Genomic DNA, 15,987 nt, shown 5'->3' on the forward strand with positions numbered 1-15,987 from the left:
TGTCACACAACACAATGCCACAGATGTTTTGAGGGAGTGTGCAATTGGCATGCTGAATGCAGGAATGTCCACCAGAGCTGTTTCCAGAGAATTGAATGTTAATTCCGCTACCATAAACCGCCTCCAACATTGTTTTAGAGAATTTGGCAGTACTTCCAACCTGCCACACAACTGCAGACCACGTGTATGGTGTTGTATGGGCGAGCTGTTTGCTGATGTCAACGTTGTGAACAGAGTGCCCCATGGTGAGGTTATGGTATAGGCAGGCTTAAGCTACGGACAATGACACAATTGGATTTTATCGATGGCAATTTGAATGCACAGATACTGTGATGAGATCCTGAGGCCCATTGGTGTGCCATTCATCTGCCGCCATCTTGTTTCAGCATGATAATGCACAACCCCATGTCGCAAGGATCTTTACAGAATTCTTGGAAGTTGAAATTGTTCCCAGTTCATCAATGGCCTGCATACTCACCAGACATGTCACCCATTGAGCATGTTTGGGATGCTCTGGATCAACGTGTACGACAGCGTGTTCCAGTTCCCGCCAATATTCAGCAACTTCTCACAGCCATTGAATAGGAGTGGGACAACATTCCACAGGCCACAATCAACATCCTGATCAACACAATGCGAATGAGATGTGTTGTGCTGCATGAGGCAAATAGTGATCACACCAGATATTGACTGGTTTTCTGATCCATGCCCCTACCTTTTTTTTAAAGGTATCTGTGACCTACAGATGCATATCTGTATTCCCAGTCATGTGAAATCCATAGATTAGGGCCTAATACATGTATTTCAATTGACTGATATCTTTATATGAACTGTAACTCAGTAAAATCTTTGTTGCATGTTGCGTATATTTTTGTTCAGTATAATTTCAGTAAGAAGGACTTGATGGTGGTGGCCGTGGGTTGAATACTGGGTGTAGGAAAACCAGTCCTGTCTGAACCTGTAATTTCCTTGGAGTGAGTGAATGTTATCATTTGTGTTCTCTCAAAGTTCTTCCTCCCTCTGCATCAGATGCAGGTTGTTGTAATGCTACTCCTTGTTAGTGTAATGGTCACAGGAGGTTCATGAATAATTCATTACAATGACCTATTATGATGCATTGCTATCACTTTTTACAAGACCTCTAGGTGCCTCTTAAATGGAACTATTTTCCCTATAAAGTGTACTACTTAGTAGTACAATATATAGGGAATATGGTGCCATTGGGACACAGCCCTAGCTTGTGTACACCAACCATGGGTTTTCTGTCAAACTTTCCCAGAAGAGCCTGGTTCTGCAATAAGTTCTGGCCAGGGCAGGTGTTGTGAAACTGCTCCTTGTTTCCCTCAGTCCCTGTCCCCTTTCCGCCTGCCTCAGCTTACAGCCACTTAGCATGTTGTAGCAGTAGGGTGGTTTACCGTAGCCCTGCTGCAGCCAGGCCAGCGCTGCAGAGATAGTCACTTACTCAGCATGTCTCCAAGATCTTCCAACCTGATTTTTTTTTTTAAACGCACTGATCTACAAATCATTTTGCATCCCAAATAAATATGTTTAAAATGTATGGGATCTGGACTAAAGAATCTGCACAGTAACTTGTGTAGGGCAAGCCCCCTGGAATGCACCACCTGACTGTCCGTTTTCTAGAGGGCTAATCATGGACCAAAGGAGACTACTACTGTATAGGAGTCTGGCCTGTTCTATATACAGTAAGCTATAGACTGTTATCACACACATTGTTCCAGTGCATGGAAAGCGTGAGAGCAGTGGCACAGTATATTAGTGAAGGCGGTAGTGTTCTTGTGAAGTAGCAGTAGCATCACTATCTGTCCTCATCCTCCTGTTCTACCTTATTCACTCTGAGAGAAGTCTCTTATATTACACTACTATGCCTACAAGGGCTCCCTGGGAGTGTGAACTGAAGGCTCGTCACACTGCTGTCCCGTGACTTTTCACATGGCTCCACACTTGGCTTAGTTTCAAGTTTTATTAGTCACATGGACAGGTACAGTGAAATGCTTAACTTGCAAGCCCTACCCAACAGTGCAGTATTCAATGTCAAAACAGTATCACTAATAGGAATAAATAAATAGAAGAATGAAAGTTATATACAGGGTCAATGCCAGTACCACATTTACAATGTGCAGGAATACTGGAGTAGTTAAGGTTGACATGTAGGCAGGGATCAGGAGAAAGTGACTGGTAGCAGGATTAATAGTAAACAATATGGCAGCTGTATAATGGTGTGTGTGTGCTAGAGTGTCAGTGTGTGTGTGATAGGTGACTATTCATGTAAACAGGAGTAATAGTGACCAGTAGCAGGATAAATATACAGCACCAGTCAAAAGTCTGGACACACCTACTCATTCAAAGGTTTTTCTATATTTTTACTATTTTCTACACTGTAGAATAATAGTGAAGACATTACCTCGATTTCTGCATAAATTTGACATAGTCACAACAATAAACACAGTGTGCTTAAACTAATAACACACAAATTATTGTATTTTTCTTGAATACATAATTTAAACTTTCAAATTGTAGGTTGGAAAAAGTATGTGAACCCCTAGGCTAAGACTTCTCCAAAAGCTAATTGGAGTCAGGAGTCGGCTAACCTGGAGTCCAATCAATGAGACGAGATTGGAGATGTTGGTTAGAGCTGCCTTGCCCTATAAAAACACTCACAAAAGAGTGAGTTTGCTATTTACAAGAAGCATTGCTTGATGTGAACCATGCCTCGAACAAAAGAGATCTCAGAAGACCTAAGTTTAAGAATTGTTGACTTGCATAAAGCTGGAAAGGGTTACAAAAGTATCTCTAAAAGCCTTGATGTTCATCAGTCCACGGTAAGACAAATTGTCTATAAATGGAGAAAGTTAAACACTTGCTACTCTCCCTAGGAGTGGCCGTCCTACAAAGATGACTGCAAGAGCACAGCGCAGAATAATCAATGAGGTTAAGAATCCTAGTGTCAGCTAAAGACTTACAGAAATCTCTGGAACATGCTAACATCTCTGTTGACGAGTCTACGATACGTAAAACACTAAAGAAGAATGGTGTTCATGGGAGGACACCATGGAAGAAGCCACTGCTGTTCAAAAAAAACATTGCTGCACGTCTGAAGTTTGCAAAAGAGCACCTGGATGTTCCACAGCGCTACTGGCAAAATTATTCTGTGGACAGCAGAAACTACAGTTGAGTTGTTTGGAAGGAACACACAGCACTATGTGTTGAGAAAAAAAGGCACAGCACACCAACATCAACCTCACCCCAACTGTAAACTATGGTGGAGGGAGCATCATGGTTTGGGGCTGCCTCAGGGCCTGGACAGCTTGCTATCATCGATAAACTTGGGAATTTATTTTTCCATCAAGACAATTTGCAGGAGAATGTTAGGCTGTCCGCCAATTGAAGCTCAACAGAAGTTAGGTGATGCAACAGAATGGCTTGAACAGAAGGAAAATCCGCTTTCTGTAGTGGCCCAGTCAGTCCTGACCTCAACCCGATTGAGATGCTGTGGCATGACCTCGAGGGCAGTTCACACCGGACATCCCAAGAATATTGCTGAACTGAAACAGTTTTGTAAAGAGGAATGGTCCAAAATTTTTCCTGACAGTTGTGCAAGTCTGATCCTCAACTACAGAAAATGTTTGGTTGAGGTTATTGCTGCCAAGGGAGGGTCAACCTGCTATTAAATCCAAGGGTTCACATACTTTTTCTTGCCACTGTAAGTCCTGGATGGCTGGGACCTCGCCCCCAGTAATGCGCTAAGCTGTCTGCACAACCCTCTGTAAGGCCTTCCGTCTGCAGTTGCCATACTAGATGGTAATACAAGCAGTCAGGATGCTCTCCATAGTGCAGCTGTAAAAGTTCCTAAGGATCTGAGTGGCCATGCCAAATGGTTTCAACCTCCTAAGGGAGAAGAGGCGCTGCCGTGCCTTCTTCACCACTGTGCTGGTGTGAGAGGACCATGTTAAGTCCTCAGTGATGTGGACACAGAGGAACTTGACACTCTTGACCCACTCCACTGCGGCCCCGTGGATGTGGATGAGGGGTGTGCACCCGCCCCTGTTTCCTGTAGTCCACGATCAGCTCCTTGGTCTTGCTGACGTTGAGGGAGTTTAACCTGCTTGAGGCAGCCATCTACAGCCAGCTATAGATACTTTAACAACATTATCATATCATGTAGCTACAGTTAATATAAATAACATTATCATGTTGTGTGGTAATAGGACTTATAACAACATTATTATGCAATGTTGATGATTGTGGTACTTTTTGCTTTAGCTATGAGATCAATCATAGTGACAGCCTGAATCTTATCTTACTTTGCCAATGTCAAAGTTTATTGACCTTCATTAATGCTGCAAAATGTCAGGCAATGTGAAATAAGACGATTGGAATTGTATTACAACTGTGGGTCATTGAGGGCAGTAGTTTATGGTGTTTTACGAAGAGCAGTGCAGACATTTAAGGACATGTTTATGGTAGTGCCTACAGTAAATGTTGATTTATTATGAAGGCAGGAGAGTGATAGTTCCCTCAGAGTAGACTCCACTGTGCAACTGTTACGGACTGTACCACTACCTGCTGGTGAAGTGGGACCGTACCACTACCTACTGGTGTAGGGTGAAGTGGGACTGGGGAGAGGTCTGTCCATAATAAAGTGCTACTCTGCCTTAACAACGCTGTCAACAAGGTAGGTCCTACAGGCCCTTGTTTTGTCGTACCTGGACTACTGTCCAGTTATGTGGTCAGATGCCACAAAGAGGGACTTAAGAAAATTACAACTGGCCCAGAACAGGGCAGTACGGCTGGCCCTTAAATGTACACGGAAAGCTGATGTGTCAATCTCTCCAGGCTCAAGTAATTGGACTGGACTGATTTGAGTAGAGGAAAGATTGACTTCATCACTACTTGTATTTGTGAGAAGTGTTGACATGTTGAATGCACAGTGTTGTCTGTTTAAACTACTAGTACACAGCTCAGACACCCATGCATACCCCACCAGACATGCCACCAGAGGTCTCTTCAGTCCAGAACAGACTATGGGAGGCGCACAGTACTACAAAGAGCCATGACTACATGGAACTCTATTCCACATCAAGTAACTGATGCAAGCAGTAAAATTCAATAAAATAAAGATAATAATACACGTTATGGAACAGCGGGGACTGTGAAGAGAGACACACACACAATAACATACTCACTATACACACACGTACACATGGATTTTGTGTTGTGGATATGTGGTAGTAGAGTAGTGGCCTGAGGGCACACACTTAATGTGTTGTGAAATGTATTTTAAAGTTTAAATTGTATTATAATGTATATTACTGCCTTCATGTTGCTGGACCCCAGAAAGGGTAGCTGCTGACTTGGCAGCAGCTAATAGGGATCCTTAGTAAATACAAATACTGGTGTATGTTGAAGTTGCCCCTAGATGCTAGTCTGGGGTCAGTTTCTCATTTTCTGTCCCACACTAATGGCTAAGGTTGGGATTGCATTGTTGGGAAGGGCCCGTAAGTAAGCATTAGTTACTCTACACCTGTTGTTTACAAAGCATTTGACAAATAACATTTGATTTTGATTTGATTGGAGGAGGGGAAGCTCATCCTACATATTCACCGGGGGGAAACTTCACCCCAGTGTGTACCTACTCTCTAGGTATCCTGTTGTCTCTTGTGACAGGCTAGTTACATGGGCCTACATGTTAACACGTTTCGTATCTCAATTGGGTTGAGGTCGTGTGATTATGGAAGCCAGATCATCTGATGCAGCACTCCATCACTCTCCTTCTTGGTCAAATATCCCTTACACAGCCTGGAGGTGTGTTGGGTCATTGTTGAAAAACAAATTATAGTCCCACTAAGCGCAAACCAGATGGGATTGTGTATCGCTGCAGAATGCTGTGGTAGCCATGCTGGTTAAGTGTGCCTTGAATTCTAGTTCATTAGAGTTATCGGCCATAATCGGTTTCCAAAAATGCCGATTATCGATTGTTATGAAAACTTGAAATCGGCCCTAGTTAATCGGACATTACGATTTTAATCGGTCAACCTCTTCTCTGGCAACAGCTCTGGTGGACATTCCTGCAGTCAGCATGCCAATTGCATACTCCCTCAAACCTTGAGACATCTGTGGCATTGTGTGGTGTGACAAAACTGCACATTTTAGAGTGGCCTTTTATTGTCCCCAACACAAGTTGCACCTGTGTAATGATCATGCTTTTTACACCTGTCACGTAGATGGATTATCTTGGTAAAGGAGAAATGCTCACTAACAGGGACGTAAACGGATGTGTGCAAAAAATGAGAGCAATAAGATTTTAGGATCTTTTATTTCAGCTCATGAAACATGGGACCAACACTTTACATGTTGCGTTTTATATTTTTGTTCAGTATAGTTCCTCTCCTCTGTTATCTCCTTATCTCTCCCTTGTGGTGTGTCCACCTAATCCTTCTGTCTTTGTTTTAGTAGTAGTAATATTAATAATGCCTATTTAGAGGTGAGAAAGATAGCGGTCTGTCTGTGTCTGCTACAGAGGCAAGGCCAGTGTGAGAGGTAAGCCTATTCACCCAGCCTCTCTTAGAGGATAAAGGAAGTTGATTTGAAGCATTTTCAATTCTCTTTATTGTTAATTTTTTTTTTTTTTAAAGCGCTGAGCATTTTTCAATCAACACTGGCCTTCTGAGGATGACTCAACACCTCTTTTACACTTCATTTTTGTTGTCATATAGCAGACGCTGTTATCCAGAACCCTAATTGCTTGTGTAAGTTGCTAAGTACCTTGCTCAAGGGCACACCGGCAGATTTTTCACCTCGTCGGCTCTGGGATTTGAACCAGCAACCTTTCAGTTACTGGGCCAACGTTCTTAACCAATAGGCTACCTGTCTTTTACACATTCTCCTGTTTGACCCTGAGCTTCTCAGCTTTGTCATGCGCCTTGCCTGGACCGCTAGCCTGGCAGGTAACAGCAGTATAAACTGTCTCTTGTTATTAACACCCCAGCACCACTACTTCATGCTAATGTCTTCTCTCTCCCCCAGTTTATAGACTCATTATGAGTGTGAGAACAGGCTGGCTGGCCAGATGTTATCTGGAATTCTATGAGTCAGTCAGGCATGTTGGCCAGAGGAGTGAGAGAGGAGAGGTTAACTAGGGCTGCAGGCCAGGGCTGTGGTGTGCATTTAGCAACCTTCCTCTGTCACTGCCACAGCCCGCCCACCTGGGAAACGGGTTGGAGAGTGGGTGGGGAGTTGGGTGCTTCATGAAACCGACTCATGTCGTCAGAAGGTAAAGGGTCAACAGAGGTGTGTGTGTGTGTGTGTGTGTGTGTGTGTGTGTGTGTGTGTGTGTGTGTGTGCGGTTTATGAAGGGAAATAGGGCTGGTTAATTTCCTACAGGAAGACTAAGTGGCCAAAAAGAGCCCTTCCTCTGTTTGGCAGAGAAAGAAGGAAAGCGGGAGGGAGGTAAGGGGAGAGGTAGAGAGAGAGAGACAGGGGGAACGAGGGAGGTAGAGAAAGAGAGAGAGACAGGGGGAACGAGGGAGGTAGAGAAAGAGAGAGAGACAGGGGGAACGAGGGAGGTAGAGCGAGAGAGAGAGACAGGGGGAACGAGGGAGGTAGAGAGAGAGAGAGAGAGAGAGACAGGGGGAACGAGGGAGGTAGAGAGAGAGACAGGGGGAACGAGGGAGGTAGAGAGAGAGAGAGACAGGGGGAACGAGGGAGGTAGAGAGAGAGAGAGAGACAGGGGGAACGAGGGAGGTAGAGCGAGAGAGAGAGACAGGGGGAACGAGGGAGGTAGAGCGAGAGAGAGAGACAGGGGGAACGAGGGAGGTAGAGCGAGAGAGAGAGACAGGGGGAACGAGGGAGGTAGAGCGAGAGAGAGAGACAGGGGGAACGAGGGAGGTAGAGAGAGAGAGAGAGAGAGACAGGGGGAACGAGGGAGGTAGAGAGAGAGACAGGGGGAACGAGGGAGGTAGAGAGAGAGACAGGGGGAACGAGGGAGGTAGAGAGAGAGAGAGAGACAGGGGGAACGAGGGAGGTAGAGAGAGAGAGAGAGACAGGGGGAACGAGGGAGGTAGAGAGAGAGAGAGAGACAGGGGGAACGAGGGAGGTAGAGAGAGAGAGAGAGAGACAGGGGGAACGAGGGAGAGAGAGAGAGAGAGAGAGACAGGGGGAACGAGGGAGGTAGAGAGAGAGACAGGGGGAACGAGGGAGGTAGAGAGAGAGACAGGGGGAACGAGGGAGGTAGAGAGAGACAGGGGGAATGAGGGAGGTAGAGAGAGACAGGGGGAACGAGGGAGGTAGAGAGAGAGAGAGAGAGAGACAGGGGGAACGAGGGAGGTAGAGAGGGGGAACTAGAGAGAGGGAGGTAGAGAGAGAGACAGGGGGAACGAGGGAGGTAGAGCGAGAGAGAGAGACAGGGGGAACGAGGGAGGTAGAGCGAGAGAGAGAGACAGGGGGAACGAGGGAGGTAGAGAGAGAGAGAGACAGGGGGAACGAGGGAGGTAGAGAGAGAGACAGGGGGAACGAGGGAGGTAGAGAGAGAGACAGGGGGAACGAGGGAGGTAGAGAGAGAGAGAGAGACAGGGGGAACGAGGGAGGTAGAGAGAGAGAGAGAGACAGGGGGAACGAGGGAGGTAGAGAGAGAGAGAGAGACAGGGGGAACGAGGGAGGTAGAGAGAGAGAGAGAGAGACAGGGGGAACGAGGGAGAGAGAGAGAGAGAGAGAGACAGGGGGAACGAGGGAGGTAGAGAGAGAGACAGGGGGAACGAGGGAGGTAGAGAGAGAGACAGGGGGAACGAGGGAGGTAGAGAGAGACAGGGGGAATGAGGGAGGTAGAGAGAGACAGGGGGAACGAGGGAGGTAGAGAGAGAGAGAGAGAGAGACAGGGGGAACGAGGGAGGTAGAGAGGGGGAACTAGAGAGAGGGAGGTAGAGACAGAGAGGGAGGTAGAGAGAGAGAGGGGGACCGCGGTAGAGCGAGCGAGGGATGTAGAGAGAGAAGGAGAACGAGAGGTAGAGGGAGAGAGACGTGTCTGTGTTCCTGGCTGGGGCTTTAAAGTGCATCTAAATTGAGTCTTTTGTTGCCTGACATTCTCAGGTACCATGGATACAGGTCAGCGGGGACCAAAGCCTCTCTAACAACCCTCTGTTAACACTATTAACCATCAGACCACCTGAATGAATGAGATGTCCAGTGTTCATTCTCTGAAGAATTCAAATCTTCTCCTGTTATCATAATATCACCATCCTATTGAAGATAGTTTTACCATAATGAATAGGGCTGGGAATTGCCAGGGACTCGCAATACAATATTATCACGATAGTTAGGTGCCGATAAGATATGTATTGCGATTGCCACAATTCTATATATATTGCGATTTGATAATGTGATTTTGTGATTTGATGTTCTAAACATGTTGCTCACTATAGAGTGTCTGCTGCAGAGAGACAAGAGAGCATGAGAAAACGAGTTTTGATCAGTCAGGGAAATAGAAGTGCTGAAAACATGATGACTCACTATTTAAAAAGAAGATCGAAAACAAGCTATAGGATGAAAAAGACAGGTGTTTTGGTGCAGGTACAGCCGACTAGCGCTAGCTAACGCTACCTACTGTAGCATAAATAAATACATTTATTATACAGTACATGTCAAAAGTTTGGACACCTACTAATTGAAGGGTTGTTTAAAAAAAATATATATATATATATATTTTCTACATTGTAGAATAATAGTGAAGACCTCAAAACTATGAAATAACAAATATGGAATCATGTAGTAACCAAAAAAGTGTTAAACAAATCAAAATACATTTTATATTTGAGATTCTTCAAATTAGCCACCCTTTGCCTTGATGACAGCTTTGTTTACTCTTGGCTTTCTCTCAACCAGCTTCACCTGGAATTATTTTCCAACAGTCTTGGAGTTCCCACATATGCTGAGAACTTGTTGGCTGCTTTTCCTTCACTCTGCGGTCCAACTCATCCCAAACCATCTCAATTGGGTTGAGGTCAGGTGATTGTGGAGGCCAGGTCATCTGATGCAGCACTCCATAACTCTCCTTCTTGGTCAAATAGCCCTTACACAACCTGCAGGTGTGTTGGGTCATTGTCCTGGTGGAAAACAAATGACAGTCCCACTAAGCGCAAACCAGATGGGATGGCGTATCGCTGCAGAATGCTGTGGTAGCTATGCTGGTTAAGTGTGCCTTGAATTCTAAATAAATCACAGACAGTGTCACCAGCAAAGCACCCCCACATCATCACACCTCCTCCATGCTTCACGGTGGGAACCACACATGCGGAGATTATCCATTCATGTACTCTGCGTCTCACAAAGACACGGCGGTTGGAACCAAAAGTCTCAAATTTAGATTCATCAAAACAAAGGACAGATTTCCACCGGTTTAATATCCATTGCTCATGTTTCTTGGCCCAAGCAAGTCTCTTCTTCTTATTGGTGTCCTTTAGTAGTGGTTTCTTTGAGGAAATTGGACCATGAAGGCCTGATTCACGCAGTCTTCTCTGAACTGTTGATGTTGAGATGTGTCTGTTACTTGAACTCTGTGAAGCATTTATTTGGGCTGTAATTTCTGAGGCTGGTAACTCGAATGAACTTACCCTCTGCAGCAGAAATAACTCTGGGTCTTCCTTTCCTGTGGCGGTCCTCATGAGAGCCGGTTTCATCATAGCACTTGATGGTTATTGCGACAGCACTTGAAGAAACATTCAAAGTTCTTGACATTTTCAGCATTTAAAAATGCTTTAACCTTCATGTCTTAAAGTAATGATGTACTGCCCTTTTCTCTTTGCTTATTTGAGCTGTTATTCCCATAATATGGACTTGGTCTTTTACCAAATAGAGCTATCTTCTGTATACCCACCCTACCTTGTCACAACACAACTGATTGGCTCAAATGTATTAAGAAGGAAAGAAATTCCACAAATTAACTTTTAACAAGGCACACCTGTTAATTGAAATGTATTCCAAGTGACTACCTCTTGAAGCTGTGCCAAGAGTGTGCAAAACTGTCAAAGGCAAAGGGTGGCTACTTTGAAGAATCTCAAATAGATTTTGAATTTAACACTTTTTTTGGTTACTACATGATTCCATATGTGTTATTTCATAGTTTTGATGTCTTCACTATTATTCTACAATGTAGAAAATAGTAAAAATGAGAAACCATTGAATGAGTAAGTGTACTGTATATAGGCCTATACATATAATTGTTTTTACAAATCGATACTTGAGTCAAATATCTATATAATATTGCAATATGTAACTGTATATATTCCCCCCCATCACTAATAATGAACAGAGCTAGCCTTGTGAAACTAGCTTGATCTCGCGATCGCTCACATTCTGTTTCACTTCACGTCAACATGAACACAGCGGACAGTCTGCTTGACCAGGCTAGAACAGATTTGAATAGCAGTAATGCCATTGACCAGAGAGTTGGGCCTAGTTTCAGTGGGAAGTGAGTCGCTCCCAGTGACTATTAGTTGTCTAGTAATGGTAAGCGTTACCAAGTCGTCTGGTAAGCCTTACTAAGTCGTCCTGTAAGTACCTAACCTGTGGTCCCTGTGTATATAGCGGAGGTGGTTGGTTGAGTGAAACATGCTCACGTGACGAGTGAGACTGTCTCAGCAGGTGGTCTGAAGAAGATATAAATTACTGAGGCCTCTACCTCTACCATCCTGCCCCTCTCTCTCTCTCTCTCTCTCTCTCTCTCTCTCTCTCTCTCTCTCTCTCTCTCTCTCTCTCTCTCTCTCTCTCTCTCTCTCTCTCTCTCTCTCTCTCTCTCTCTCTCTCTCTCTCTCTCTCTCTCTCTCTCTCTCTCTCTCTCTCTCTCTCTCTCTCTCTCTCTCTCTCTCTCTCTCTCTCTCTCTCTCTCTCTCTCTCTCTCTCTCTCTCTCTCTCCATCTCTCTTTCTATCTCTCTCTCTCTCTCTCTCTCTCTCACTCTGTCTCTCTCTCTCTCTCTCTCTCTCTCTCTCTCTCTCTCTCTCTCTCGGGTAATAAGCAGTGTGTCTCAGACACATTCATCAGCCCTCTGAGTGTCTCTGTCTTACAGATTAACTCCTATTTACAGTTCGAGTAACACAAGAGGTTTCTCTCTACTGCTCACTGATCGCTCAGCTTTTAACAGACACGGATTTGCAATTTTCCATCACCTTTTAGACTTTGAGACCGGAGTGATTATGTGGTGAGGGACATAGAGCGAGAGAGAGGAAGATATAGAGTGAGAGATGGTATCTGTGGTGATCTGTTGAGGCTGCGCTGCTGGTCTGCAGTGCTGGTGTGGTTGGTTGGTCAGGAGATGTGTGAAGGTTATTTGGTATGTTCCTGTACTCAGCCCTTAAACACTACCGCGATGAAGAAGAAGACAACTTCCAGGTAGACAACCTGTTTTATCTGTGTTTTAGAACTTCTGTTGTTCCAGAACTTCTGTCCTACCTGTGTTTTAGAACTTCTGTTGTTCCAGAACTTCTGTCCTACCTGTGTTTTAGAACTTCTGTTGTTCCAGAACTTCTGTTCTACCTGTATTTTAGAACTTCTGTTGTTCTAGAAGTTCTGTTCTACCTGTGTTTTAGAACTTCTGGTCTTCTACCTCCTGTTTTAGAATTCTGTTCTAGAGCTTTTGTTGTGCCACTGCTGTGTTACAACTTCCATTTGACCTTTGTTCGAGAACTTCAGTTCTTCTAGCTCTGTTTCTGAAACGCCTGTTGTCCTAAAACTGTTTCTAGCTGGTATGTTCTTTCACTGTGGGAAGACAACAGGGCTACTAGGCCTCTTCAAACCTGGTCATTCCCAGTGTTTTGTAATCTCAGCTCTCTGCCAGTGAACCACTGTACCCAGTACTTCTCTGAGTTAGGAGGAGGTGAAGAATTTCAGCCTGTTCCTTTGTGAAGGGAAGGATTATTGGTGCTAATCGTCTGTGAGGCCCTGTGTTGTTTAGAACCAGGAACAAAAAGCTATCGGAACGACGGAACCCTGAAAATTAATTGAAAATTCTTCTGACATAAAGCCCTCGCTCTCGCTGGACGCTCGGCCGCCTGTCTCAGGAGAGTGAGAGAGTTTGTGGTTGTGAACGGACCGCTGCTGTTCTCTCACACACACACACACTGCTGTCCCCTTGGCAGCACTAGCAGCTCTGGTCTAATACACAGCAGTATTTAGTCTGATTGCATTTATTAGTTTATCAATCAGAGTACTGAGCCTCCTGGATTAGGGGGTCACTTGGAGCTCCTGGCTGGCTAGTTTGGGGTGCCCCTGGGGGGAGCTCGGCTCTGTGGTTACTGGTTAGTTACCACAGCAAACATTGATTGGACTGCCTTTAACTGGGAAAATATTATCTTCTATTATTTTGTGTTGACATGAGTTCAAATTGTATGTATGTATGTATGTACAGTCCTGGCCAAAAGTTTAGAATGACACAAATATTAATTTTCACAAAGTCTGCTGCCTCAGTTTGTATGATGGCAATTTGCATATACTCCAGAATGTTATGAAGAATGATCAGATGAATTGCAATTAATTGCAACGTCCCTATTTGCCATGCAAATTAACTGAATCCCAAAAACACATTTCCACTGCATTTCAGCCCTGCCACAAAAGGACCAGCTGACATCATATCATGTCAGTGATTCTCTTGTTAACACAGGTGTGAGTGTTGATGAGGACAAGGCTGGAGATCACTCTGTCATGCTGATTGAGTTCGAATAACAGACTGGAAGCTTCAAAAGGAGGGTGGTGCTTGGAATCATTGTTCTTCCTCTGTCAATCATGGAAGGAAACACGTACCTGCAAGGAAACACGTGCCGTCATCATTGCTTTGCACAAAAATGGCTTCTCCCAACCATCCAGGAACAGTTTGGTGACGAACAATGCCTTTTCCAGCATGATGGAGCACCTTGCCATAAGGCAAAAGTGATAACTAAGTGGCTCGGGGAAAAAAACATCGATATTTTGGGTCCATGGCCAGGAAACTCCCCAGACCTTAATCCCATTGAGAACTTGTGGTCAATCCTCAAGAGGCAGGTGGACAAACAAAAAAAACACAAATTCTGACAAACTCCAAGCATTGATTATGCAAGAATGAGCTGCCATCAGTCAGGATGTGGCCCAGAAGTTAATTGACAGCATGCCAGGGCAGATTGCAGAGGTCTTGAAAAAGAAGGGTCAACACTGCAAATATTGACTCTATGCATCAACTTCATGTAATTGTCAATAAAAGCCTTTGACACTTATGAAATGCTTGTAATTATACTTCAGTATTCCATAGTAACATCTGACAAAAATATCTAAAGACACTGAAGCAGCAAACTTTGTGGAAATTAATATTTGTGTCATTCTCAAAACTTTTGGACATGACAGTATGTATGTTGAATGTTCAGGGTAAGTCAATTAAGCAACCAAGTAGACCAGCTACAGCCCCGTTTGAACTGTACATTGGCCCATGGTTTCCCTACTATAGTGATCTCTGATACAGGGAGCCAGTTTGTACCGTTGTGATTCATTATATTTCTGTCTCCTTTCTCCACAGTCCCAGAAATCCTGGATAGAAAGCACTTTCACCAAGAGGGAATGTGTCCACATACTTCCAGTGTTGAAAGACCCCCACAGGTATCAATCAATCAAATGTATTTCTAAAGCCCTTTTTACATCAGCCGATGTCACAAAGTGCTGTACAGAAACCCAGCCTAAAACCCCAAACAGCAAGCAATGCAGATGTAGAAGCACGGTGGCTAGGAAAAACTCCCTAGAAAGGCAGGAACCTAGGAAGAAACGTAGAGGAACCAAGCTCTGCGGGGTGGCCAGTCCTCTTCTGGCTGTGCCGGGTGGAGATTATAACAGAACATGGCCAAGATGTTCAAACGTTCATAGATGACCAGCAGGGTCAAATAATAATAATCAGTGGTTGTAGCAGGTGCAACAGGTCAGCACCTCAGGAGTAAATGTCAGTTGGCTTTTCATAGCCAATCATAGAGAGAGAGTGGAATACAGCAGGTCCGGGACAAGGTATCACGTCCGGTGAACAGGTCAGGGTTCCATAGACACAAGTAGAACAGTTGAAACTGGAGCAGCAGCAGGTGGACTGGGGACAGCAAGGAGTCATCAGGCCATGTAGTCCTGAGGCATTGTCCTAGGACTCTGGTCCTCCGAGAGGAGAGGGTTAGAGGGTGCATACTTAAATTCACACAGGACACCGGATAAGACAGGAGAAATACTCCAGATATGACAGAGTATGTCTGTCTGTGTTTCTCTCTTTCTCTGTCTGTCTCTCACATGTATCTCTCTCTCCCGTCCCTCCATCCTTGAGTCTTTATTACCTGCATGGTGGGGTTAGTACACTGCAATCTGTAATTACACTGAGTGTGTCAGTAAAGGCCAGAAGGTGAAACTTAACCACTACTGTAGTAAGTAAGATTTGGTGTTAGGGCAGGGTGTAGCCCAACTACTAGGTTATCCTCCAACAGTCAGCCAGCCAGCCAGCCAGCCAAGGGCGTAACTTTGTGTTGGATATTGGAAGGGTCAGGGTCAATTGGTTCCAGTGTCAACAACCCTCTACAGGGGGTCCGGGGGCTTGGGAGATTTTATTTTATTTGCTGTGAAATGGTTGTTTCTGTTGACTTTCTAAGGGAAAATGCATCTAAAAAAAATCCTGATAATTTGGTCAATATACCCCAATCACAACTGCAAAAATCAATATTTTTCTATATTACTTTAACCGTGTTCCTACTCTTAACAGTTAACAAAAAGTCACCACCACACCCATTATTTAACTACATTTGAATGTCAAAGCCCATTATTCTATTTGTGTACCCTTCGCCACGCTTGGCTAGTACATGGTCTTGAATAACTAATTTCTTATACCAAACTAACTTTTAAAGCAGTCGAGTCCAGAAACTTTTTACACTATTTAATTGCAGTATTAATTCATCAAATAATTCAGTGACAGTTGGAAATGTAACTCTTCAATATG

The 15,987-nt window shown here is 44.5% G+C and overlaps 1 protein-coding gene across 7 annotated transcripts in view; it reads left to right on the plus strand.

The window, feature by feature from the left end:
• Positions 1-15,987, plus strand: part of LOC120024697 (transient receptor potential cation channel subfamily M member 7-like) — an 81,804-nt gene that overhangs the window by 1,742 nt on the left and 64,075 nt on the right. For all 7 annotated transcript variants that reach the window (XR_005472930.1, XR_005472929.1, XM_038968950.1 and 4 more), the window contains exon 2: positions 14,548-14,627. Coding sequence is in view for 5 of the 7 variants with exons in the window: in XM_038968950.1 (XP_038824878.1) it covers positions 14,548-14,627 (80 nt within the window). In the remaining 2 variants the exon portion in view is untranslated. The remainder of the gene's footprint in view (positions 1-14,547; positions 14,628-15,987) is intronic.

The sequence above is a fragment of the Salvelinus namaycush genome, chromosome 30, assembly GCF_016432855.1.
Source record: "Salvelinus namaycush isolate Seneca chromosome 30, SaNama_1.0, whole genome shotgun sequence".
NCBI classification, from domain to species: Eukaryota; Metazoa; Chordata; class Actinopteri; order Salmoniformes; family Salmonidae; genus Salvelinus; species Salvelinus namaycush.